General features: G+C 59.0%; 1 protein-coding gene across 1 annotated transcript; it reads right to left on the bottom strand.

The window, feature by feature from the left end:
• Positions 1 to 104: 104 nt before the first annotated feature.
• ARL8B (ADP ribosylation factor like GTPase 8B) lies at positions 105 to 24,438 on the bottom strand. Its single transcript, XM_056129656.1, has 7 exons — positions 24,236 to 24,438; positions 6,230 to 6,310; positions 4,928 to 5,001; positions 4,492 to 4,585; positions 3,191 to 3,258; positions 2,879 to 2,949; positions 105 to 1,970 (listed from the first exon to the last, which is right to left on the bottom strand). Exons 1-7 carry the CDS (start codon positions 24,356 to 24,358, stop codon positions 1,921 to 1,923), a joined length of 561 nt encoding a protein of 186 aa, XP_055985631.1. The 5' UTR covers positions 24,359 to 24,438; the 3' UTR covers positions 105 to 1,920.
• Positions 24,439 to 24,653: the final 215 nt, after the last annotated feature.

The raw sequence follows: 24,653 nt of genomic DNA, 5'->3' as shown, positions 1-24,653 counted from the left end.
TCATCTGACATCAGGATACACTCTAATGACACACAAAATGGCATCTCCCTCCACCACTCCTCCAACCCTCCCTCCCCAAAAAAAAATCGCAACGGCCGTGCTGGTGGTATTTTAAAAGTTTATTTCTATTTTAACTAGCCCACAGACCCAATTCTTCGAGAGCTGAGCTGCTTCTTCCCAGCAATCTGCGGAACCTGCCCAAGAGAACTCTTTCCAGCCCCCTCCCCGGTCAGCACCTTCCATGATGATACAGTTTTAAGTGAAATCGTCAATACAACCCTCAGAATGCAAGTTTATTGAATAAAGCTGAGAAGAGCAGTCAACAGACAAAAATGCATCCACCTAAATAAAAAATTCCAATATTTACAAAGTTCAGTAACTATTAAGATTCCACATGCAGAGGTTATGCACAGGGAAATGCTGGGACTGGGAAGCAGAGACAAACGCGGTCGCTCAACAGCCCTGTGGCCCCCGGGTGCGCCCGGGCCAGCCCCTCTTTCCAGCACAAGCCGATTGCCCCCCCTCACTGCCGGGCGCGGGGCTCGAGTGGGGCTGGACGCACCCCCCAGGACAAGCTCACCCCTCCACACACACACACACACACACACACACACACGGGGCGTGCACCTGCTCCGAGGAGGAGGACGTCAGAGCAGAGATCCAACTGGGTCTCTGCCAGGGAAATCGAGTCTGTGCGGGATGTTAAGGCCGCAGCAGTCCGGGAATTAAAATGGAGCTGGCCGGAGGAACGGCCCGCCCTGGGCCTCAGGGAGCGCGGCCACCTGGAAATGGCCTGGCCACAGGAGCACTGCCGGACCGGGACACAGAATCGCACACGGGGTGCAGAGCCAGCGGACGGCCGTGCAGAGCCCTTGGCGTCGGCAGCCCTGGTCACTGTTCTCGGGGGCCTCTGTATCACAGACACAGCGACAAGCGCGTGGGGTCCCCATCCCGTGCAGACCCTCAGGGTGACCCTCAGAGCACGGGCCTAGGGGCGTCTCGACCCTGCTGCCCAGGATCAGGGGGGTTCCCAGTCCTGCCTCCCAGCTGAGCGTCGCCTCGGGGCTGGCCGTCAGGGCCGGCCAGAGCGCGAGCTGCAGCAGCACAGAGCCGAGGGCCGAGAACAGACGGGGCTTTGCGCGGTCCCAAGTTCGTAACAGGTTTATTGTACGGGCTGGGATGCTCTAAATTCATGAAAGCTTCTGCGAAAATCTTCGATTCCCAGTCCCTTAGAAAGTGTGGTGAACCAGAAAAGAAGAGAGAGAAAATATACAGGAGTAATGATCTGGACAGATAGAAAACGCATGCCTCGCTCCCCGGCTCCCCGCCGCCGTGGGCCCTTTCCAGACCCCAGGCGGGGGACGGCCCAACCGCCGCGAGCGGACTGCGACCCTCGGCTGGTTCCCAAGGCGGAAGTGGACAGTTCACATGCATCGGGGAGATCAGAAACATGAAGTTCCTGCCCCCAGGAGTCAGGCGGAAGCTTTTCTAAATACTGTGTGTGCGGCACAAGAAACTCCATGCGCTACCAAGTCAGTGTCAGTGGGAGCCGCTGGGCTCTACGGGGAAGGACCAGAGACAGTTACTGAAACCAATATAAAAAGCTGGCCCCAAAGGCCAGAACTGAAAGAAGCAATTTTCTTGATTTAAGATGGTCAAAACGTTTTTCTTTTCAAAAAAGCCCTACACGCTGTTTGAGACGAGTAAGTGTAAGAAGCCGTTTGTGTGCCGACTTTATCGCGACAACTCTAGCTGACTCAGGATGGAGGACGAGGGGTACACATCTTCAGCAGCGCACATGAGAAAGGAACTCTGAAAAAGGCAATTTCTTGGGTTTGGGAAGGGCCATATTCTGGAAGAACTTCAGAGGGACGGACGGTGCCCGGAGCACAGCGGGAAGCAGCGGCCGGAGACGCGGCCTCAGCTTCTTCTGGACTTCGAGTGCTGAATAAGCCACTGGAGAGTGATATCTGCGGGCAGAGGCACAGAGAGGGTGTCAGGGCACCCTAGCGCGTCGGAACAGCACCCCCGACTGGCCCTGGGCACCGCCCCTAGGCACCACGCCTCAGCAACAGGGCCCGCCCGGTGGCCGCCCAAGCCGAGGGCGCTGAGATCAGCCGGGAAAGTCGGTGAGGCTGCAGGAAGCCGAGCACTGCACCGAGGGCTCTTCAAAGCTCGGCCCCGAGCCTAGGAGACGAACGTGGTCTCAGCCCCGCAGTCTCAGCGGCCAGACGCAGAGCAGGGGAAGCTCCCAAACACCCCGGCCCGTCGCCCAGAAGGGCTGGTGTGAAGGCGGCCCACATGGAGGGGTCTCCCCGGGCCAGGGCCAGTGCCTCCCGCCCAGAACCCCAGCAGCGGCACGAGCTTCCGTGATGAGGCAGCAACAATGCAGACAGTTCTTGGATTCAGGGAGCCCTTGCATTACCCGAACATGAAAACAAAATCTCCTCCCACAGGCAGGCTACCATACAGACACAAATGACTTTTTAAGGGGCTTCCTTCCCACCACGCGCCCCGCCCCCCAGAAAAAGAATGAGGGTGTCTGGGTTTCACTCGGCAGGTGCACGACTCTCAGGACGGTGGAAACAGGGCTCTTCCACCACACTGACATCACAGCTGAGTGTCCTGGGGTGGACGGCGTGATGCTGGGACTGTCCACAGGCTCTACCCTCTGGGTCAACCCCTTCTCCTCACGCAAACCACACACACATCCATCCTGGTCTCCCACATGGCCACGGGGCCTTCCCGACCACGCTGCCAAGAGAGGCGACAGCAGGAGCGCCCCAGACACAGCGTCAGGGACAGGAACGGCCCAGCACACGCAGAGACGTGAGGCCCAGCATGGGAACCGCCGCAGCCCAGCGCCCACGCGCCTCACCTATATTATCCTTTTCCTTGCACGAGATTGAGTAGCAGCAAATTTCTCTATCCTGAATAGCAGAGAGATTCCTAGAAAAGGCAGAACCAAGAGTAAGCCTGCGCTCAAGCAGTTCCATCAAAGATTTTCCTATTTCGCTTCTAAGACACGACTTCTCGGTTATGCCCACAGGAGGGTGCATGGCTCGGGACGGCCCGTGGCCCGACCCGCCCACAGGCTATCCTCGTGACGTCACTACGGGACAAGGCTGAGCCCAGGAGTGGAGTGGAGAGCGGAGACCCTCTCCTCCTGCACGCGGTCACGCACACGTACATTTTTTCGATGAGCTGTTTCTCATCCAAGGCGTTGGGAAGGTCTCGCTTGTTCCCGAGGACGAGCACCTTGAAAGAGAACACAGTCAAGAGTGACTTTCACCTTAAGAAGACACAGGCTGACCGTTCAGACCCGTGCACGTCAAAATCACAACATAGCTGCTCTCGCAAGCCAAGCACAGCTGAGGAACCGACGCTGCTCGTTCCCGTCTCACAAACGCTGCAGCTGACCAAGGACGAGGACTCCTTAAGTCTCCGGTCCATCTTTAACGCAGTGCAAATGTGATCTCAGCGACTAAGGGGAGGGAAGCAAGTCTTAACCCTTTCCTTCCTTAATCATCTATGGCTTTATCAGAACAGAGAAATAAACTCTTAACACTTCTGGCTTGGGGCCAGAGTGGCAGTCAGTGGGTAGGGCATCTGCCTTGCATGCAGCTGCCCAGGGTCCATCCCTGGCATCCCTGTGCACCACCAGGAGTAATTCTTCAGTGCAGAGCCAGAAGTGACCCCTGAGTGCTGCCGGGTGTGGCCCAAACTGGCCCCCAAAAACAAACACCAAACCAGAGTTGCAGGGGCCTGAGAGGACTAGGTGCTGGCCCTACGTCCCTCACTCCTGAGCACAGACCCTGGCCTACCCGCTAGGTCGCAAAACAAATGGACAAAAACAAACCTGTCCTAAGAGTCCTTGTCAAAAGAGCTTATTTTTCTTCAAACACCTGCATCCACCACGTGGAGCCCAGCTCCCCAGGGACCCTCCCAGGCCCGCTGAGGTGGCCAGGCTGTCCGCTCCTGCCCCGCTGCCGTCAGGAACCGCCTCTCCCTGTCTTCCTGAGGTCAGGCTCTGCCACCCTCAAACTTGGCTCACGTCTCTCCCCCACCAGGCACCCGCCCCTCTGCCCTGGGAGCTGGGCTGAGGGTGGCCGTCAGCTCCACACACCCCGGCCCCAGACAGGGCATGTGGCGCGGTGCGCATCAGGGGGGACACTTGGCCTCCTGCAAGGGTCACTCAGCCTCATGCCCTGCCCGGTCTGAGAAGACATTTGGGAAGGGGACCCCAAGCAGCTCAGGGGCCCATGGGCCGCTCCAGGAAATCCTCAGCCCAGCAGGCAGGGCCTGGGTGCTGCCCGGGCCCCCCGGCGTCCACGTGGCCGGTGCTCGCGTGTGCCCCCAGCAGCGCCCAGGAGACCGTGCACCGTGGCCCTGAAGCTGTCCGTCTCTCCGCCCGACCGAAGACGCTTTAAGGGAGCCCAACACAGCCCGTGCAGTGTCTGCTTCCAGGGGAGAGCAGCTCCCCATACTTACTGGGATCCCCTGCAGCTGCGGCTTATCGAGAAGATTGTGGAGCTCGTTTCGAGAAGGTTCTATCTTGTCACGATCCGCAGCATCTATCATGTAACTTAAGAACAGTGACAATAAAGCAATCAGAGTGTGTCCTTGTAACTAGTTTTGATGACTGTGCTTAAGACGGCAGATGGTCCATTTCCTTAAGACTTACACTACTGGCACTACTCATCAAAATAAAGTCCTAAGTCAAAAAAAGAAGAAAAAGCTCAGCATCTGAAGTCTAACTTTCAACGTCCCATTCCTGGGAGTGGAGGCATGACAGCGCAGCACGGTCCCCTGTGCGCCGGGCGGCACCAAGGAGGGCCAGCGCCAGGCAGCGCTGGGCCCACGGCGCCCAAAGCCCCACGGTGGGGTGCTGCGTGCAGTGAAGGGCTGGGGTCGGGCGGGCGCTTACACAATGGCGTTCACTCCTCTGCAGTACCGCTCCCACATGCTCCGGAACCGGGGCTGGCCGCCGATGTCCCAGATCTTGAAAACAAGACAGACGACTCAGTGAAGGCAGGCAGAGGGGCGGGGAGGACGTGTGCTGGTCACGGGCTCATCCCAGGCAGAGGGCACTGCCCAGGAAAGCAAGGCTGGGGACCGTGGGGTGGAGCCCCCAGGCTTCACAGGGGTCCCTACACCTACCCCTCTGTCCACTGGCCAGTCCGTCTCTAAAGTGGAAGCTTTAAAGGAATCTGCAGAGCCTGGGGCGGGGCCAGAGCCCTCCAGCACAGCCAACAGTTAATGGAATCAATCCATCGCCCAGAGATGCACGCCAAGGAAACAATTCATTCTGGATTTAGCAAGTCCTGCTCTGGCCAGGCATGAGCGCCCGCCCCTACGGAACAGGGTGCTGCGGCCAGAGCCTGGAGCTGGAGCACGGTGGGGCGGGTGCTTGCCTCGCGTGCGGCCAGCCCGTGTTCAAACCCTGGCATCCCACACACTCCCAGAGTCCCAGGAGTAATTCCCAAGTGCAGAGCCAGGAACCGGCCCGGAGCTTCACCGAGTGTAGCTCCAAACAAGACCCCAACAGTGATGCCCTGCCCAGACGCAGCTCTGCTCCACTCGAGGGCATCAAGCAGCGGCCAGTGACGCCAAGCCCTGGCCAATGCACCTGATTGCAGGAGGCATTCGAGCCGCAGACACCAGCAACATGTACCAAGAGACAGATGCAGAATGAATGAGAGCTTCCAAAGAGGAGCTACGGGAAGAACTCACTGAGCAGCCTCAGGCGTCACAACAGGGCAGTAACGGTAAGGGTTCGAGGCACTGCACCATGCTCGGAGGACACAAAACCAAGGGCTGGGCTGCAGGGCAAGCAACAAACCCTCAGGCCGGACCCGGGGTTTGCTCCCTGGCACGGAAATCAGAAGAGAGAGAAAGAAAGGGGCGGGGAGCAGGGAAGCAAAGGGATGAATCCTAACAAAGAGTCTGTCGAACACGTTCGGGAAGTAACAGGAACACATTCAAATGCTCTGGGAAGAGATTTTTACTTCCTAGAACGACTAACCCTGGACTGTCACTTCCCCCACTCTGTACGCCAGGCTACTCACAGACACCTAACAGTTCAATGCTTACACATTCTGAACCGAAAGTCTTGGGTCTGTAACTGGATCTGTGTGGACACGGGCCCGCCCGCTCACGACTTGAGCACTCGAACGACCCGCCAATGTCGGTGGCGCCGACCAGGGCGCAGGGCCAGGGCGTCACGTACCTTTATCGTGACGTTCCCCTTCGTCACCTTCCTCATGTTGAAGCCCACCGTGGGGATCATGTCCTCGCTGAACTGACCTGACTGGACGAGAGAAGGAGGGAGTCAGTCTCGCCCGCGTCAAGACATTAGCGTCGCTTGAAGAAATAATTTTTCAGGGGTGAAAACGATTATTTTGCGAAACCAACCCTACAGTCATTCATTGTTTTCTCCTGGTTGTGTTTTTGTTTGGGGAGAAGGGGCTACCCCTGCAAATCTGGGGTCCAACTCGGGGCTGCTGCGGAAGCAGAGCACCCCGCCACCGAGTGTGACACCAGCCTCAGAGCCAAGATTCTGGAAAAGCCGATCTGCGCAGATGGACGGTGCCACTGAAAGAGGCCATTCTTTTGATGTTTCAAGATAAAAAAAAAAAATTCAAAACACTACAATTACCCATAAAAATGAATGGATTCCCCTACCATACACACATTTCCACAAAGTACAAGAAAATCAAAAGTGACAAAATATAAGAACTTTAAAATTGTACCTTTTTAGCATTCAAATTACTTAAACAATAACTTAAAATTTCACTGCCAGGGGCCAGAGAGATAGTCCAGCTGAGCAAAAGGCCACCACCCCGTATGCATGGTCCCCAGAGCCCCGCCAGGAGTGATCCCCGAGTAGAGTCAGGGGTAAGCCCTGAACATTCTGGGTGTGCCCCTAACGCCTCAGCGCCCCCCCCCCCCCCGCCCCGGCCCGTGTTTCCTGCTGAAGAGCCCATCTGTCTGCTACTGTCCTGTAAGAAGCCAATTGTTCGACTGTTCCGTCATACATACTGTGCTTCTCTTCGGGGGGACTCACTCTTGGCTCTGCGCTCAAGGATCACTCCTGGTGGGGCTCAGGGAGCACCTGGGATCAGGGATCAGGGTCAGCAGGAAGTGCCATGACTATGAACCATCTCCAGGCCACAGGCCTTTGAAGCAGGTCTACTATTTTAAAAATTCTGACCTTCTAGTCATGAGACTACAAGAGACTGTGATAGTATCTGAATGATTTTTTCAAAAATTTAAAGTGTTTATCTGGAATTTGAATTTCTTTTTCAAGTGGATGACAGTGATCGCTGCACGCACTGAAAAATGTGCATATCCATTTATATATATGTGTGTATTTGCACATTCCCTCACAACTCCATGCAAAGACTGCTCTAACCTCTCCCATGCTTATCCCTAAATGAAGACCAGGAATTCCTGAAGCTTCCACTACGTATCACTGCGGACAGCAGAAGAAGAATCTGGGATGTTTCTGAAACTGTCTCGATTCCATCACTGGCATTTCAAATACATTTCAGGAAATTAAAATTCCATTCACACAGACTGGAATTAAAACAAACGCACTGACTTGGGAAGATCCGGCCTTATCCAGCAGCTACTGGAGGCTGTCGATTCTCTCCCATCATTCAAGCCCTCAGTCGGGGGCCAGAGTGCTGGCCCTGTGGTGCGGCCTTGCCTGCGCGTGGCCGACCTGGGTTCGACCCCTGGCACCGCATCTGTCCTCCAAGCCCCAGGAGTGATCCCTGAGCTCAGACCCTGGGCGTGGCAAGTTCCTATGGGCTGCATTCAGGAGCACGCGCCATGGCCAGTTCCCACTGACCGCCCACCGCCCCTCTCCTCCATGGAGGGAAGGGACCCACGGGCTCACACAGGAGCCCTTTCAGGCCTGACACTCGCCAATTGTGTGCGGTGACCTTCGGCGGCCACGCAGGCATTCCCGAGCTGCTGGCCGTGGGCGCACTTGGCGCTCTGTCCCCCCAAGTGCCCAAGTGCTGCCCGCCGTCCAGGAGAGTATGGCGGAGAGCTCGGATCGTGTTCACCGAAGTTTGCTCTGCCGCCCGCACGGACATGTCTGCGGACATGCGACTCATGTCAGGGGCTTGGAACCAGAACTGGGCTCGGAACAAGAGCCGGAAGGGAGGGGAGCCACGGGCACTGAGCATGGACAGTGGGCAGGACACGCCTTTTTTTCCAAAACATGATAGCAACAGAAGTGCAACAATGCGAACTCAAACAAACTGACTCAGGACAGAGCGAGGGGGCAGTGGTCAGGGTGGCTGCATGCACGAAGTTGCCAGGGTTGGATCCCGGCGTCCCGTATGGTCCCCCGAGTCCCACCGGGGGTGACACCTGAGCACTGCCAGCACTCTCCGGGCGTGGACATGGTGCGGACGGGGAGCAGGGCGGCCAGGCAGGGCCCGAGGGCCCCCAGCTCTCCAGCCAAATACCCGGAGACTCATGAACACCCCAACACCCCAGCAGCCACGACACGGCGCCTCCAGGGGGCAGCACAGAAGGGGCCACGCAGACCTAGTCCGAACACACGCAGTGCCGGGACCCCACGGGACTCCGTGACAAAGACAACTCTTCTTCCCAAAATGGTTTTGCTATCTTGTTGTTTTTGGGCCACACCCAGCTGTGCTCAGTACTCAGGGATCATTCAAGGTGGGGCTCAGGGGACCGTATCGGGTGCCGGGGACCAAGCCCGGGTCCTCCAAGGGTGAGGTAAATACCCACACCTGCTGTACTATGGCTCCGGACCCATAAAATTTGTTTATTAAAGCACCGTGAGTTACAAAGTTATTCATATTGGGTTTTGAAGTTGTTCCCGCCACCGATGTCCCCAGGTTCCCTAACCCAGCCCCACCCCCACCCAGCCTGCCATCTTGATGGGCACCTTTTAAGTCTGTGTTTCGGTCTGGACACTGTGATTAGGATACTTAGCTGTCACTCCTGAACGCAAACAATGTTCAAGACGGTTCTCAAAACCGCAGATTCAGGATAGAGTACAGGTATTAAGGCGCAAAGCCCTGGCCAATGGCAGGCCTGTATGTGGTCCCACAGCACTGCCCGAGCGACCTTCGACCAGAGCCTGAAGAAGCCACAGCGGGAGGCACAGCTCCCTCCACCGCCCCTGCGCCCCCAGTGCACGCGCACGCACACACACGCGCGCACACGCACACACACGCGCGCACACGCACACACTCAAGACCTGCTTAGGCACCTTAAGACGCTGCTGTGTGACTGAGAGCGGGGAGGAGCCTTGCAGCAAGGAAAAGAGCCTCTGCTGCGTCTGCAGAAAATGGTGGCTCCTCATGGTGGCCATCCTGAAGGCCACCATTTCCTCTAGGCTGTGCGCTGCCATCTGCCTCAGCTCACAGTGCAGACGACCAACGATCCCCTCTCAAGGCTGGGGCAGGAGAGCAAGACGAACTTGAGACACGCAGAAAGAAACAGCGAGAGCGATTAGCAGCAACACAAAACAAGGCCCGTATAAGAAAAGGTGAAAAAAACCGAAGCCCGGTTCTCTAAGGACGTTGACGCTGATAAACTTACAAAGGAAACCAAAAAAGACAAAAATCAACGTCTTAGTCACCAAGGGTTATCACCAAGGAAAGACTAATCAACTGTAAGTACACGCATCTGACAACTTCAATGAAACGGACAAATTCCCTGAAAATCATAATCGACCACAACAGAACTGGAAGATGAGACACTTGAACTGGTCTCTGCTAGAGAACTTCGACTAGCAATTTCCGATGCAAAATCTTCCCTAAACAGAATCTCCTTGGGGCCGGGGTGATGAATAGTCCAGCAGGGAGGGCCTTGCACACGGCGACCCGGGTTCGACCCCCGGCATCCCGTACGGTCCCCCAGCACCGCCAAGAGTGACTCCTGAGTGCAGAGCCCTGAGTGCCCAACTATCGCACTCCCCCAGCCCCGAGAAAGGAAGAGCCCAGGTCAGATGGCTGCCCCGGTCAGTCCCACACAGCCTCCCCCCAGAAACGAGAGGACGCCGCCTGGCCAGCCTAAGTGCGCAGTCTGCCCCAACGTCGTTCGCAAGGCCCCAGACCCCCGACACTGCTAGGCAGAACACAGGGCGACCGCGGCAAGTGAGGGGACAGGAAGTGGCTAGAAACCGCGCGCGAGACGAAGCCCGTGGGAAGTCATGGGGCCGTCTGCGGCCCGGGCCAGGCCCCGACTAAGGCGCCCTCCCTGCCCGTGGCGACACCTGCTTTCCAAATAATCTGCCCCCCAGACCCTCTGCAGAAAGCCAGCCACCCAGCACCAAGGAGAACGGCCACTCTGGGACAACTGGCACCTTGGCTCCCCGTGCCCGGGTGGGTGACCGGGAGTGAAGCGAGCGAAGGGCCTGCAGGGTCTGGGGTCCTCGGACTCCAGAAATCGCCCGCTGAGACGACACACAGGCCCAGGCCCCTTGGCATCCTCCGGACGGTGGCCTGGCTTCAGTTCCCGCTGGAACCCTGCCTGGACACTGCCCGACTGCCAGGTGGCCCCGGGCTCGGCTCCAGGTGCAGAGCTGGGCACCCTGGCACCGCCGCTGCCCTCCAGGGCCCGGCACACGGGACTGCCAACCCTCCTGCCTAGACCAGCACCTGCAGGATCCAGAGACCCACTCGGAGTCCCGGGAGCCGGCACTCAGCAGCTGCCTCAGGCCAGGGAGCAAAGGAACTGGTGACAGACTCTGCACACCGGCCCATCAGCCTCACCCCACCCCAGGGAAAGGACGCGCGCAGGGAACTCCCGGCCATCAGCCCCAGACACGGGCCCGAACCCGGTCTCCGACATCCACTGCTCCTTCTACGGTGAATGAAAACGCACTCAGGCTCCTCAGACCAGAGCGCACAGCCGGGTCGGGGAGGCAGCCGGCCCCGTGGCCCCACTGGCCCCCGCCCCCCTGTCGCAGCCCCCAACGGGAGGCACAGCCACCCCTGAGGCCGAGACACACACAGGGGCTGCGGCAGCCTTGGGGTGTCTGAGACCAGCCCCGCACTCCTGACGAGGACAAGTGTGTCGGCAGATCGGGCGCCACTGCCAGGGGGCAGGAAAGGGACAGGTGGGCTGCAGGGGGCACGAGGGAGGAGGGTGGACTTAAGGGACTGATCCCACGTATGGGTTTGGTCCTTTGAAGCCACACCTCAGGGCTGACTCCTGGCTCGGCTCAGAGGTGATTCCTCAGGGACTGCGTGGGGTGCCCGGGATGGAACCTGGCCGGCCTCGTGCTCGGCAGGCGCCTGCCCTCTGTCCATCGCCCTGCTGTCCTCATCGCCCCCAGCCACTTCCGGTCCTTCTCCACTGCGACACGTGGAAGGCCCCCGGAACGACCAAGTCAGGGTCCCTAAGAACCTCTCTGGCACCCGAGCCGAGTGGGCGTGGCCCTCCTCTCCCCAGGGCCCCTCTGCTCCGGCCACTCCCCACATAGCCAGGGCAGCGTGCTCGCCCCCCCCCCCCCCCCCGTCACTTAGGGGCAGTCCCCAGCCCCACAGCGCCCAGCCAGCATCAAGGGGGCTGACCGCCACCACCGCAGGATGGCAGCAACGCTCCTCCACAGGGCCACCTTGTCTGGCAGGCAGGGGCGTGGGTTCGCCCGCCCCACTAGAGAGGGGGACGGTGGGCTGGGACCCTGAAGCTCCAGGCATTTACCCTACGGTCACTCGTCCACGCGCACGCAGGGTCCCCGCATGGCAGCCTGGGGCCGGCACATCCAGGGCAGTCCAGGACCGCTGCTCCCAGGAAGCCGTGGGCAGCCGCCACGCACGCACCGAGCCCTGGCTGACCGCCCGCGTCCAGGCCCTCGGTCAGTCTCCTGCCCACAGGACAACTCCAGCCCAGAACACGGCCAGCCCCGAACGCTCCTGAGGGGCAAGGGGCTTTGCTCCACCTAGCCCTGACCAGGACCCAAGTAAATTTCTTTAAGCTGGAGTGATAGCACAGCGGGTAGGGCGTTTGCCTTGCAGGCGGCCAACACGGCTGACCCGAGTTCGATTCCTCCGCCCCTCTCGGAGAGCCTGGCAAGCTACCGAGAGTATCTCACCTGCACGGCAAAGCCTGGCAAGCCACTGGTGACGTGTATGATATGCCAAACACAGTAACAACAAGTCTCACAATTTGTTGTGAGATGTTACTGGTGCCCACTCGAGCAAACCAATGAACAACTGGAGGGCAGTGACAGTGAATAAATATTTCTTATTCACTGCCATCAAGTGTGCATTGCTTTAGCATTTGAGAGTACAAGACTTAATCACTTAACTTCCCGTTAGTCGTCGATTTGCTCAAGCGGGCGCCAGTAACGTCTCCATTTGTCCCTGTCATGTGCTAGTGTTGCCCAATGGCATCTGTTCGCTCCGGGAACATGAAGGGCCTCAAACCGATCGTTCATGATCTTGATGAAGAAGTCTGACCATCTGGAAGGTGGGCGGCCACGCAGTCTTTTGACATCCCCTGGAATCCAGTCGGTAACAGCTCTAGTCCAGCGGTCGTCTTTAAATCTCATTACGTGACCAGCCCATCTGATTTTCGACACCTTGGCAAACGAGACAGTGTCCCTGATTCTTGATCGTCGATGGATGTCCGAACTCCGGATTCTTTCTCTCATTTGAGTGAAACGTGATACTCCAAGCATAGCTCTTTCTATTCTTCTTTGGGAGACCAAAGAAGAGTACAAAGAAGAGTATAAGACATGCAGACAAAAATCTGTAGGGCTTTGTGTACAACTTTGAGGTTTATTCTGACACAGATGTGGCCCATTTTTAAAGTTTTAATTAATAATGTGATGTTATGTGTTGACTTCTTGTCTCAGCAAAGAGCTCGGCCGTGGCACATGCTTGTCCCTGCCTCTGGGAAGGAAAGGGGGGGTCGGGGCACAGCTGGAGGGGGGCTCGCCCCCAAGGCCCACCTCACCCACACACCTCGCATCCGCCCTGCTCACTCGTCACTGGCAGACCGAAGGCCCCCGAGTCTGGGCATCAGCGCGGGGGGAAAGGGGCACTGAAAACCTCCGGGCAGGCCCAGAGCACCGGAATCCAGAGACACACGGACCACACCACAGTGGGCGGCGTTTGGATTCTTTTCCCCAGCAAAAATTCTCTTTGGGGCGTTTGACTTTCCACGGGCAGGGCCCAGAGTGTCCAACATGACCGACCCCCACCATTATACGCAGCATGTAGTAATCAGACATAACAACACCTGTGTTGCTGTTCCGGGGCCACGCCCAGCAGTCTCAGGGCTGACTCCTGGCTCTGCACTCAGGATTGGGGGGGGGGGGCACCTGGGGGGCCAGGCACCGAATCCAGGTCAGAGGCACGAAAGTCAAACGCCCTCCCCGCTGAACTATTGCTCTGGCCCCACAATTAATTTTAAATAAAAACCATTAACTCAGTATTGAAAACCTATGAAACCATAGCAAGCCAGGAATAAACGGATCTTCTTTGATCTAGTACCTCTACTAGGACAGCCACAAGCACCCTGAGCAAATGCCACATAAGAGGCAAAATGGCAGGAATCTTTTAACGCTTCTGACAACAACGGCTTTGGGGTCGGAGAGAGTGAAGCAGGGAGGGAGCTCGCCATGCACGCAGCCAGCTGGGTTCCACCGCCAGCACCCGGGACTGTCCCCAAGCACTGGTGAGTGACAAAAAGGCTTCGAGCCTGTGAATTCCCGAGCTGCGGCCTGTCCGTGACGCTCTGTGTTGCTCCTGCAAGCCTGGACGAGTCTCGCTGGCCAGAGTACTCGAGGCAACGTGCTCAGTGAGGCTTGGCTGGTTCTGCTCCACCCACCCTTCTCTCCTGGCCTGTGAAGTCCCAACTGGGAAAGCCCCGATGGGACGCGCTCCGTACCGAAGTTTCTTTTGTTTTTGCTGCCTTCAATTCTGTGCGTGTCGTTCTGAGGACAGTGTCGTGGAAGGCTTCTAACCGGGGCCCCACGCAGCCGGGCGCCCGCGCTCCTCGGCTCTGCCCGTTCTCTGCGGCTCTGCCCGGCTCTGCCTTCCCGTTTTCCGGCGATTCCAACGGGTCTCGTTGCTCCTCTCGAATTCCGTCCCTCCTTCTCCGGAGCCTGTTTGTTCCAGACTTTTCGCCTTGTTTCCCCGAGGGCTCCTGCATCTCCCCTGGGGGTTCCTTGGTCTTTCCTCAGAGGTTGTCCCCTGACCTTATCTGTCACCGCCTGCCACACGCCTCACCTGTCTGCTCCGTCCCGCTCTCAGACTTCCGGCTGCCGTGCCAAGGGACTGAGCCCTCACCTTGAGTGCCTTAGAGAGCCTCAGCACGGGCTGACATGCCGACGGAGCCCACCGCTGGGGGCAGGCTGGGGGGCAGCGGGAGGAGGGTGGCCACTGCCCTGGCTGAGAGAGCGTCAGAGTCTCAGCCCCGGCCCGCACGAAGCCCACAAGACAACAAGCACACGGCGGCTTCCAGGCAGGGCAGCTTTGTCTGAGACGGAAATGGGCAGGAAGCCTCTGGTCAGGTCCGACACATCTCAGACAGCAGGCACTGCATTCCCGCCAGGGAAAGGGACACGTCGCCTTTCTTTCCTCTGAGAATCCAATGATTCCCCCACCGAGGCGGCCAACAGCGTCACACAGCACCGTGTGCAAAGCGTCACACCATGACCGACGGCCCATCAGCTCCACGAAAGGGCTTCCTGGAGGCCGTGTGGGCCGGGACAGGAAGCGGAAGATCCCAACCCAGGAGGAGGATCTGTCGAGAAACAGCCTCTGTGTCCTCACGCTGCAGGGGCCGGTGTCTGGCACAGCCACTTCCTGGCTTGCTTTCTGGTAACGCCCACATGGTCCCGATGAACGGGGGTCTCTGCTGATCGCCCACCACAGAGTCCGGCAGAACCCACAGCACACGCTGTATCCTGCACAGAGCCAGCAACGGAACCTAAGAAAACACCACTCCCGGCCCAAATACTCTCTCCAAAGCGCAGAAACGACATCGGCCGTGCCTTCTCCTCAGAGAGAAACTGCACAAAGCCACAGCACCCAGACCACGTCCCCCTGGCAGCTGCCCACAGGGCCCACACTAGGCCCCTTCCACGCGGCCAAGTGTCCCAGACACAGATCAGCACACGCACACAAATATCATCAACCAAGACAGCCCGGCTCGGGTGCTGGGGGGTGGAGAACATTCTTAGTCGCTAAGGACGAGAAGTCCCCGAAACAAGGCAGCAGCCGGGTAGGATGTGCTCATCACGATGAAGGAAATACAACTTGCCTTGTGAAAACACCGCACGCTGTGATTAGGAAGCGATCCTTAGCAGTAGTTACCGCCCAACCCCCGCGAGCGGCCAGGACCCTCCGTCACTGTCCTCTGCGCACCCCAGGCCCCTCCTTCCTGGCCCGTCCCCCACTGCTCGGCGCTCTGCTCTGCAGAGGCCCCCAAGTCGGCCTCGCTGCCGTCTCTCCCCGTATTCTGGGTCTCTACAGAGCACAGGTGGGCGAGGGCGTCACTACCTGTCCTCTGCCAGCCCCACCCAGGCCACGGTGACCTGAAGACTCCACCTTCCCACACCTCGAGTCGCGCCCCACGTGGGTGCCGCTGACCAAGACACCCGGTCACCTGCTGCTGCTGGCCTGACAACCCCGCAGGCGCCACAGTGAACACGGCCGAGCAGACATCCTGCGTGCTTGGGAGCAAGACCAAACTGTGGCATCCCAGCACCACAGAAGCTCCAGGCTTAGTTTTTTAGGTCATCTCCAGACTGCTCCTCAGAGGGCCACCAGCAGTGAGAGGAAGTGCCCTTCCCCCACATTCCCTCCAGCAGGGGTCTCCAGACTCTTTCATACATGCTGTTCTCACAGGAATGAGAAAGTGTCTCAGCGTCGGTCTGATTTGTGTTTTGCTGGCAACCGGTGGCGAAGAACACTCTCCCCCTCTACCTACGGGCCAACTGTCTGTCCATCCTTCAGGGAAGGCTAGATCCCCGGCACCCTGAGAGAGTCCCTGAACACAGCCAGGAGTGATCACTGACCCTGAGCACAGTTCGGTTGCCCCCCCCCACAAAACAACAACAACAACACAACCCTAAACATATATTTGCAGAGTACCAAATTCAAGGGGGCGGGGCGCAACTGGGATTTGGGGCTATGCCCAGAGGGGCTCACAGGCTTCCCCCAGCCCTTCAAGCCTAGGCTCAAGCCCTTGGGCCAGCTCCCAGCAAGGCCCCTAAATTCTAGAGCAGGGAGGGGTTCCCAAACCAGTGTGGCCTCCCAGCCCCTCCCCGGGGGGTGGGGAGGTTTCTGCTCCATGCCCCCAACCCCTAAATCAAACCAACAGGAAGGGTGCCTCCCCTCCTCTCTGGCCCGAGTGGAGCCCTTAGACTCCTCTCACGAGGCCTAAAGCCCTACCCGCGGCCCAAGGAGTCACCCACAGCCACACGGCAAGATCCTCCCGGACATACACAGACGGCAGGGAGAGACGCCGCCCGCGGCCCCACGGCCGGTGAGGAGAGCCACCAGGGAGGTTCTGACTTCCACGCCCCCGGCCCAAGAGGCAGCCAGAATGCCCACACCAACCTGCAACAGGAGGGCACTCCTCCCAGCCCGCCCGTCTCTGCTCCGGCTCAATGCAATGCAATAAATTTGAGCACGTTGCAAAACTTCCCAGGAGTTATCACGCGGGCTCATTTCTTTTTTTTTTTTTGTAGGAGTATTGCTATTTATTCAGCCATTAATTAGGCTCACTGAATTAGGCATGAATTCCACCTTACTTCCCCCCCCTTTTTTTTTATAATTTTATTTATCGAATCACCGTGAGAGCAGTTACAAAACTTTCGGGCTTAAGTCTCGGTCATACAATGAAACACCCGTCCCTTCACCAGTGCCCATTCTCCACCACCAAAAACCCGAGTATACCCCCACCCCACATCTTCCCCCTACCTGTGGGGCAGATGATTTCCACATTACTCTCTCTCTCCTTTGATCACATTCAGTATTTTCGACACCAGACCCACCATTATTATTTGGGCTTTTACCCCAACACTCAGATTTGCCGAAAAAGCAACAGCAGACATTTTGTTTTCTACTGCTGGTTATGAATAACATATGAAGTCGCGTGGCCGCAGTAGTGGCCATGTGATTTTGGAATTCCAAAATTTTAACACTTAAATCTGGAGGGATTTCTGCCAAAATCGGCTGGGTTCCGAGATCTGCTCCTGACTCTCTGGGATCATGGCCGTTAAGCAGCTTGATCAGGAGCCAGAGAGGCCATTCGTGGGTGGCAACTCGGGGTGTCGTTGGGGTGGGGAGGAAAGGGCCGGCTCCACCCCCATCCCGACACAGACAGGAACAGAATTTCAGAGGTTATCTTCCCACATAAGCTGAGCGGTGCTATTCGCCCATTCACACGCGCATCTGAGGGGCCGGAGTGCAGTGGGCAGGGAACTTCCTGGACAAAACTGACCTGGGGTGGACCCTGGGCACCCCAAATGCCCCCCCGAGCCCGCCAGGAGTTCCCCCGAGCACTGCCTGGCATGGCCCCCAAACCATAGAACAGTCTCCTCGCGGGAAACAAGCTAAGCGAGGCTGGGGCACTCTGGAGGCCAACCCCTCTGGGTGGTTTCCGAGCTCCCAGGAGCACAGCACCCCAGCCCCCCCCCCCCCCCGCACTAAATCACTAAATCAAGCTGCCAGGAGGCCAGACAGCAACAGGGGTGGCTCTGGGTCCCCCGAGCACTGCTACGCACCTGAGGTCACCTGGACACACCGGTGCAGGACAGACAGCCCACGCCCTCCAGAAACTAAGCACTCAGGAAGTACTCAGCTCGTGCTCCGGAAGCACCTCCCTCTGCCTTAGAAATCAGCCTTCAGAGTCTTCACCAGTCGCACCACTTGGAGGCAGAAGCTACTATTTCCCCATTTTACAAAGAGGCTCGGCCAGAGCGACGGCATAGCGGGTAGGGTGCTTGCCTTGCACGCGGCCGACCCGGGTCCGATTCCTCCGCCCCTCTTGGAGAGCTCGGCAAGCTACCGAGGACATCCAGCATCCTGCCCACACAGCAAAGCCTGACAAGCTCCCCGTGGCCTATTCGATATGCCAAACACAGTAACAACAAGTCTCACAATGGAGATGTTACTGGTGCCCGCTCGAGCAAATCAACGAACAATGGGAGGACAGTGCTACAAAGAGGCTTGTGTTTTTGTTTTTTTTTTTTGGGGGGGGGGGCTGTTTTAAATAACTTGCCAAAATGTGCACACTGGAGAAGTTCCCATTTAACTCCGAATAGCCTGGCTAGCAGACTGGGGCCACACCCCGCAGTGCCCAGGGGGGCACGCGGGGTGCACGTGCCAGCAAGTGCCCTACCTGCCGTATCGCCTCCAGCCCCTCCACTTGAAAAGTATTCTGATCATGGTTTGGCTTTTGGACCACCCCCGGCGATGCCCAGGCGCTGGCCCAGGCGCTGGCCCTGGCGCTGGCCCTGGCTCTGGCTCTGGCTGGGGTGTCCCCATACAGGACGCCAGGCAGGCGCCCTCCCACTGCTCCACGGCACCGACACATCAATGCAGGTTTTCACGCACGGAGCCCCGGCACCCCCAGCACGTCCCGGCGACCCCCACCATCCTGTCCGAGCTTCCCGCTGCAGCCCTGGTCCCGGTTCTGCCTGGCCCTGGGCTGCTCTTCTGCCAAGCTTCTATCCCACAGGAGGGATCACGGCTGCAGTCTGGCACCGTGTAAACTTTCTGTCCTGGCTCACTTCCTTTCCGACATGCGCCGTTTGGGGCACCTAGAGCATTTCAATGCTTTCCTAACTTACTCTATCATGGCACAGATACTGGGCTGGCCCTGAGCAAACTGGCTCATCGCCTCACGATGGGACGCTTCAGCGGTCTCCATCCATCTCCCGCGCATTTCCCGGGACCGCGACGCCGCCGTGTGAAGCAGCAGGAATGCGTTTCTTGTGCAGAGCCCGAGCAGCTTCCCAGAAAAGTACGAGCTTCACTGAGACCTTCGACTCTGGAACCGGGCCAGGCGGTTGGCGCTGACAAATGGTTCCTCCTAATACTACGTCTCAAATTTCGACTAAGGCCGCTGCATTACTTTGATAGCCGAGAGGGGGCAGGGGGCACTGCGCTCGAGAAACTTTTTCACCGGGCCTTGTGTAGCCACGTTCAGGGACTACCCCTTCATCTCAGAACCCTCAACAGTGCTTTAGCTTGTGAAACAAGTCAGTGATCCAGACGCATTCCGACGCCAACGGTTTCCCAACACACTCGCCTCGGCGAACAGAGGAGGGCGTGGACTGCGTCACGGAATTGGGGGGGGCGGCTGGGGAGGCCCCCGCTGCACACTGAGCCACAGCAGCAGGCCCCAGCCCGCCCTGCCACTGCTCCCCCAAAGTGACTCAGCCCCCGCAGCCCCGGGCCCAGCCGGTGGCTCTCCGGCCACAGCCCGGCTCCGCCCCTGCAAGGTCCCGCGGCTCCAAGCCAGGGGGACCCCTGAGCCTGCCAGATGTGGCCCCCGAACAAACCGAAGTCATAAGAAGGCAGTCTGATCAAACAACATCTTCACCACTGCCGGGGGCCAGGAGGGCAGGAGGGCAGGAGGGCAGAGCCTCCTCTCGCTGTCTTGGTTTGATGCTGCGCTAGTCGCCCCGAGAAGCTCCTGAGAGCGATCCCTCGGCAGAGCCAGAGTCCCCCCCCCCCCCACGGCAGATGCCCCCAAGCAGGCAGCATCCCCACTGCATCTTCTCAGACACGCCCCGCCCCTCGCCTCCCGAGATGTCCCCACATCCCTCTGCAGAAGCAGTGCTGTGCTCTCTCCCGACACGCACTTCTCCCTTTCTCTTCCCTCCAGCTCTCTAAGTAAGGTTCACCAGGGTCAGCAGACGCAGTAAAGGGGGCAGGGCCATCCCCATCTGGTCCCCCGAGTCCCCCAGGAGTGATCCTGGAGCGGGGAGTCTGAGTTAGCCCTGAGCATGGTCAGGTGTGGCCGCCCCAAACAAACAAGAATATATAAATTTCAATAAAAACTTTCCTGCTTCGGGCCAGAGGGATAAACCATCCGATCAACCCAGGCGCCAGCCCCGAATGGTCTCCCAGGACATCAGGAATGACTCCTGAGCACACGTGTGGCCCCCGACCAAAAATCAAAACAAAGGAACAAAAGCTTGCTTGCTTTACCCAAATAAACAAGTACAGCTCAACAGTACAATGCTGGTCAGTTCAGTGTCCAAACACAAAATATTATATATACTATCTATGGATATACACACATATCTCCAGAGTTAATTAATACGTGTAAAATAACTAGAGTTTTTTTTTTTTTTAAAAGGACTATAAACTCCCAGGCCAGGGCTGGAGCGATATTCAGCACTTGCCTTGCAGGCCACTGATCTGGGTTCGACCCCCAGCACCTCATATGGTTCCCCAAACTTGCCGGCAGTGATCCCCAAGGTCAGAGGCGGGAGAAAGCCCCGAGCACAGCCGGGTGTGGCAAAAACAAAGGGGAAACACCGAGAGGATCACACTCTCAGAGTCCCCGGGCCCGGGCCCGTGTGGTCCAGGTCTGCGTGACTCTCACCTGAACGACACACAGAGGCAACACGGCAAGTCCACAGCAACCAGCCCTAGGTCCCAACGTTGCCTCTGCAACGGAGTCTTTCCTTTCCCTTCGGAATTCCACTTAGCCGAACCATCTCCTGGCCACGTTTGTGAGTGACGGGGCACTAGGACTACTGAATAAGGCCCCAGGGATGACTGCAGGGCCGGGGCGGTACAGCAGGTAGGGCCTTTGTGCCTTGCACGCGGCTGACCAGGTCGGATCCTGGCAACGCAAATGGTCCCCGAGCCCGCCAGGAGTGATCCCTGATGCCAGAGGCAGGAGAGTCCGCCAGGGTGTGGGCGACACGGATTCAAGCGCTCGCACTGCGGGCCCCCTGCACCTCAGGCGCGGCCCTGCATCCCAAGCCAGCAGGAGCCCGGAGCAGCACGGAGTGTGACCCCAAAACGCAAGATATTTTTTGTAATTTCACAAAACTGGGGCTGGAGTGACAGCACAGCGGGTCGGGCCCCTGTGGCACCCCATATGGTCCCCCAGCTCGCCAGGAGTGATCCCTGAGCACGGCCAGGTATGGTCCCCAAACCTACAAATACATTAAAAAATAAAAACGATTCACGGTTTAAATTTTAAGCATCCCACCCCAGTCCCTCAGCTGGAATAAACTTCCCCTTGGATTAACCTTAATTCATCAACACCAAGAAAACGCAGTTAGTTTTTGAGACAACTACCCATTTTACCTTTTTAAATTTCTTTTGGGGCCAGGCCTGTGATGCTCAGGAGTTACTCTGGGTTCTGTGCTCAGGACTCACTCCTGGGGGTACTTGAGGGACCATATTGGATGCCAGGGCTCGAACCAGGTCTGCAGTGTGCAAGGCGCCTTACCGGCTGTACTATCTCTTCAGCCCCTCTTTTTAACATTTTAAAAGGACACATCTCTGACGACACCCTGGTAAACCCTATGAAGCATGAAGTCACCACCCTGTCTGCCTCCAGGCATCTCGCTGAGGATTGCTCAACACACATCACACATGCGGGACACATGACTTATTGCGCAATGGGCGTCAGGCCCTCGGCCTCACTCCTGACCCTGACCAGGACCTTCATGACCACACACGCTTCGGTTTGGTTTGGCCACACCCTTGGTGCACAGGGCCGACCCCTGGCTCTGTGCTCAGGGGCCATAGGTGGTGGTACTGGGGATGGCACTCAGGGCGGCCTCACGCAAGGCAGGCGCCCAGCCCACTGTACCGTGACTCCACCCCGCTCTATAGCCTGAGAGGTTCGTCTTATATGTAAAATATACCGATGTGATCATTTGTACTAAAACTGTAAGAACGTGCATTTTGTGACTGAACCACTCACTAATTCAGGATGGACCAGGCCCAAAAAAGAACTAATTCAGCTTCAAATGAAGGACATCTCCAAAATCTTTTTTTTTTTTTTTTTTTTTTTTGCCTTTTGGGTCACACCCGGAGATGCACAGGGATCACTCCTGGCTCTGCACTCAGGAATTACCCCGGTGGTGCTAAGGGGAACTTATGGGATGCTGGGAATCAAACTCAGGTCGGCTGCGTGCAAGGCAAACGTCCTACCCGCCGTGCTATCGCTCCAGCCCCTGAAATTCTTTTTCAAAGAAATACATTTTAGTCTAATTAAAGAGCCACGATCCACAAAGTCATGGCGAGTCCCCAGCATCTACTCTTCCGACGCCCCCGCCAGCCCCAACCCACACCCACCAGTTGGACGGCGGCGGCTCGGACCTCCTGTTTCAGTGTCCAGTCTGTGCTGTGGACACGTCTCCCCTCTCCCACGACACGTGAAGGCCCAGCCCTACCCTTCCCGGTCCCCTTCCTCTTCTCTGTTCCCCTACACGCGGCACCCTCCTTGATGTTACGTTTCCCTGCAGTTATTCTGCAGACGCTGATGATCCTCCCCAAAGGAAGCTTCCCTCCCCGAGGCCTGGCCCTGAGGAAGCGGCCCCCTTCCGAACAAGGCGAACGGCAAATCTGTATTCGAGTCTAGAAAGCACAAATACAACTAAAGCAGCTGATTCTTTTTTTTTTTTTTGGAGGCAGAGGGGGTTGGGTCACACCCGGCAATGCTCAGGGGTTACTCCTGGCTCTAAACTCAGAAATTACTCCTAGCTGCGCTTGGGGACCCTACGAGATGCCGGGGACCGAGCCCGGCCTGGCCATGTGCAAGGCCAGCACCCCGGCCACTGGACTATCACTTAGACCCCGCAGCCGATTTTGACGCTACGGCTAAGTTGCTAAAACTCTGTGAAATCCCCTTTCATGACCAACCCGCCACCATCCTCAGAACATTCCACCAGGATCGCAGAGGCGGTCAGGGCCCTGGTTTCGAAGAGAAGGCCTGAATCTGACTGGTCTCCGCCTCCGACAGGCTACGACTTCAAAGCTGCTTTGTTTCTCCTCCGGCAGGACCTACCCACCTCATTATGACCCAAGCCCGGGAGCGGACAAGTTAACAAACGTCTGTACGTTTTGCTGTTGCTACGAGAACCAACAAGGTGCCAGGGGGGTGAGGAACTGGACCCGCCACCTCCAGAAACCCCCCATAGGTTGAATCCGGAGGTGGGTCCCAGGAGGGAGCCCGGAGCCCCCGCCACCCGCGTCCAGGGGCCCCTGACATCTGTCAGAAGCACGACCTGACAGCGGGGCCGGGAGCAGCGGATGCCCAGAGGCTGCCCGTGGCCAGTGGCCAGCGGGTCCCAGGCCCGGCTCCTTGTCCCGGACCCACACAGAGCCTCAGACCCTCCAGGACCCATCAGCCTGGCCCACGGCAGGCAGCTCCGGCCCCTCCCGCCAGGGCCCTGCCTGGGGCATCAGAGCAGCTGCCTGGCCCTCGGGCTGCCCTGTGCAGCCAGCCGGCCGGCCGGCCAGGGTGGCCCGATCCCGGGTTGCACCCGGGCCTTGACCTGAGCTCTCGGAAGGGCCGGGCACTCCCACCCACCGAGCCAGCCGGGGCTGGACCACCGCCCTCCCTCCCTGCGCGACTCACTCACTCCCGGCTGGGACTCAGAGTCACAAGCTCGGCGCCTGCTGCTGGGGGCCGGACTCCCACCTGCAGCCTGACCTGTCCGACCGCCCCCGGCCGGGCACGGAGCAGCCAGAGCCAGGCGGTGTGGGCGGGGTGCAAGGACGGCGCCCAGGGGGCACGGGCCGGGCGACACCGGCTACGGGGCAGGATGGGGGCGGGGGCGAGGAAGGCCGCCGGGGCAGCGTCCAGCGTCCAGGGGGAGAGGGGGATGCGGCCGAGGGCATGTCCAGGGGGGAAAGCCGCCGAGGGCAGGGCCGAGGGGGAGGAGGAGACACGGTCCAGAGCACGGTCCGGGGGGAAACACGTCCGTGGGCAGGATGGGGGGGGGGGGGGAAAGGCCGCCCGGGCAGCGTCCAGCGTCCAGCGTCCAGGGGGAGAGGGGGATGCAGCCGAGGGCATGTCCAGGGGGGAAACACGTCCGTGGGCAGGACGGGGGGCGGGGGGCGCGGCCAAGGGCAGCGTGTCCAGCGCGGGCTGGGGGCCGAGCGGCAGCGTCGCGACCCACCGCCCCCCGGGAGCCCCCGACGGTGCGGCCAGGCCGGGGCGGGCGAGGTCGGGAGGGGCCGGGGCGGGCCGGGTCGGAGCGGGCCGGGCCGGAGCGGGCCCCGGGGCCGGGCCTCACCGCGATGACGTTGACGAAGGTGGTCTTGCCCGAGTACTGCAGCCCCACGAGCGTGAGCTCCATCTCCTCCTTCCAGAAGAGCGAGCGGAACCAGTCCAGCAGGCGGGAGATGAGCGCCAGCATCGTGCGGCCGGGCGGGTCGGGCCGGGCCAACGGCTGGCGGCGCCGGCGGACGCGGCGGACACGGCGGCGGGCGGCGGCGGCGCCGGGGCCGGAAGCGCCGCCGTCATGTGACCGCCCGCCCCGCGCGCCGCGCCCGGCGAGAGCGGCCCGGCCCGGCCCGGCCCGGCCCGCGCCCGCCGCGCGCAGCGGCCCCTGCCGGCGGGGCGGGGCGAGGCAGGGCAGGGCAGGGCAGGGCCAGGCCAGGGCCAGGGCCAGGGCCAGGGCCAGGACAGGCCAGGGCCAAGGCGGGGCAGGC

Source organism: Sorex fumeus, unplaced genomic scaffold (assembly GCF_029834395.1).
Source record: "Sorex fumeus unplaced genomic scaffold, SorFum_2.1 ptg000072l, whole genome shotgun sequence".
Lineage (NCBI taxonomy): Eukaryota > Metazoa > Chordata > Mammalia > Eulipotyphla > Soricidae > Sorex > Sorex fumeus.
The sequence above is the reverse complement of the archived record's forward strand: the minus strand, read 5'-3'. Positions and strand labels throughout refer to the sequence as shown.

Excerpts from the sequence above, each read along its gene's own strand:
- ARL8B (XM_056129656.1), bottom strand. The coding sequence starts at position 24,358 with ATGCTGGCGCTCATCTCCCGCCTGCTGGACTGGTTCCGCTCGCTCTTC. Across the intron at positions 5,002-6,229 it reads AGGGGAACGTCACGATAAAG|ATCTGGGACATCGGCGGCCA; the intron begins GTACGTGACGCC and ends CTTGTTTTCAAG. Across the intron at positions 3,259-4,491 it reads CGCAGCTGCAGGGGATCCCA|GTGCTCGTCCTCGGGAACAA; the intron begins GTAAGTATGGGG and ends TTCTCTTTCAAG.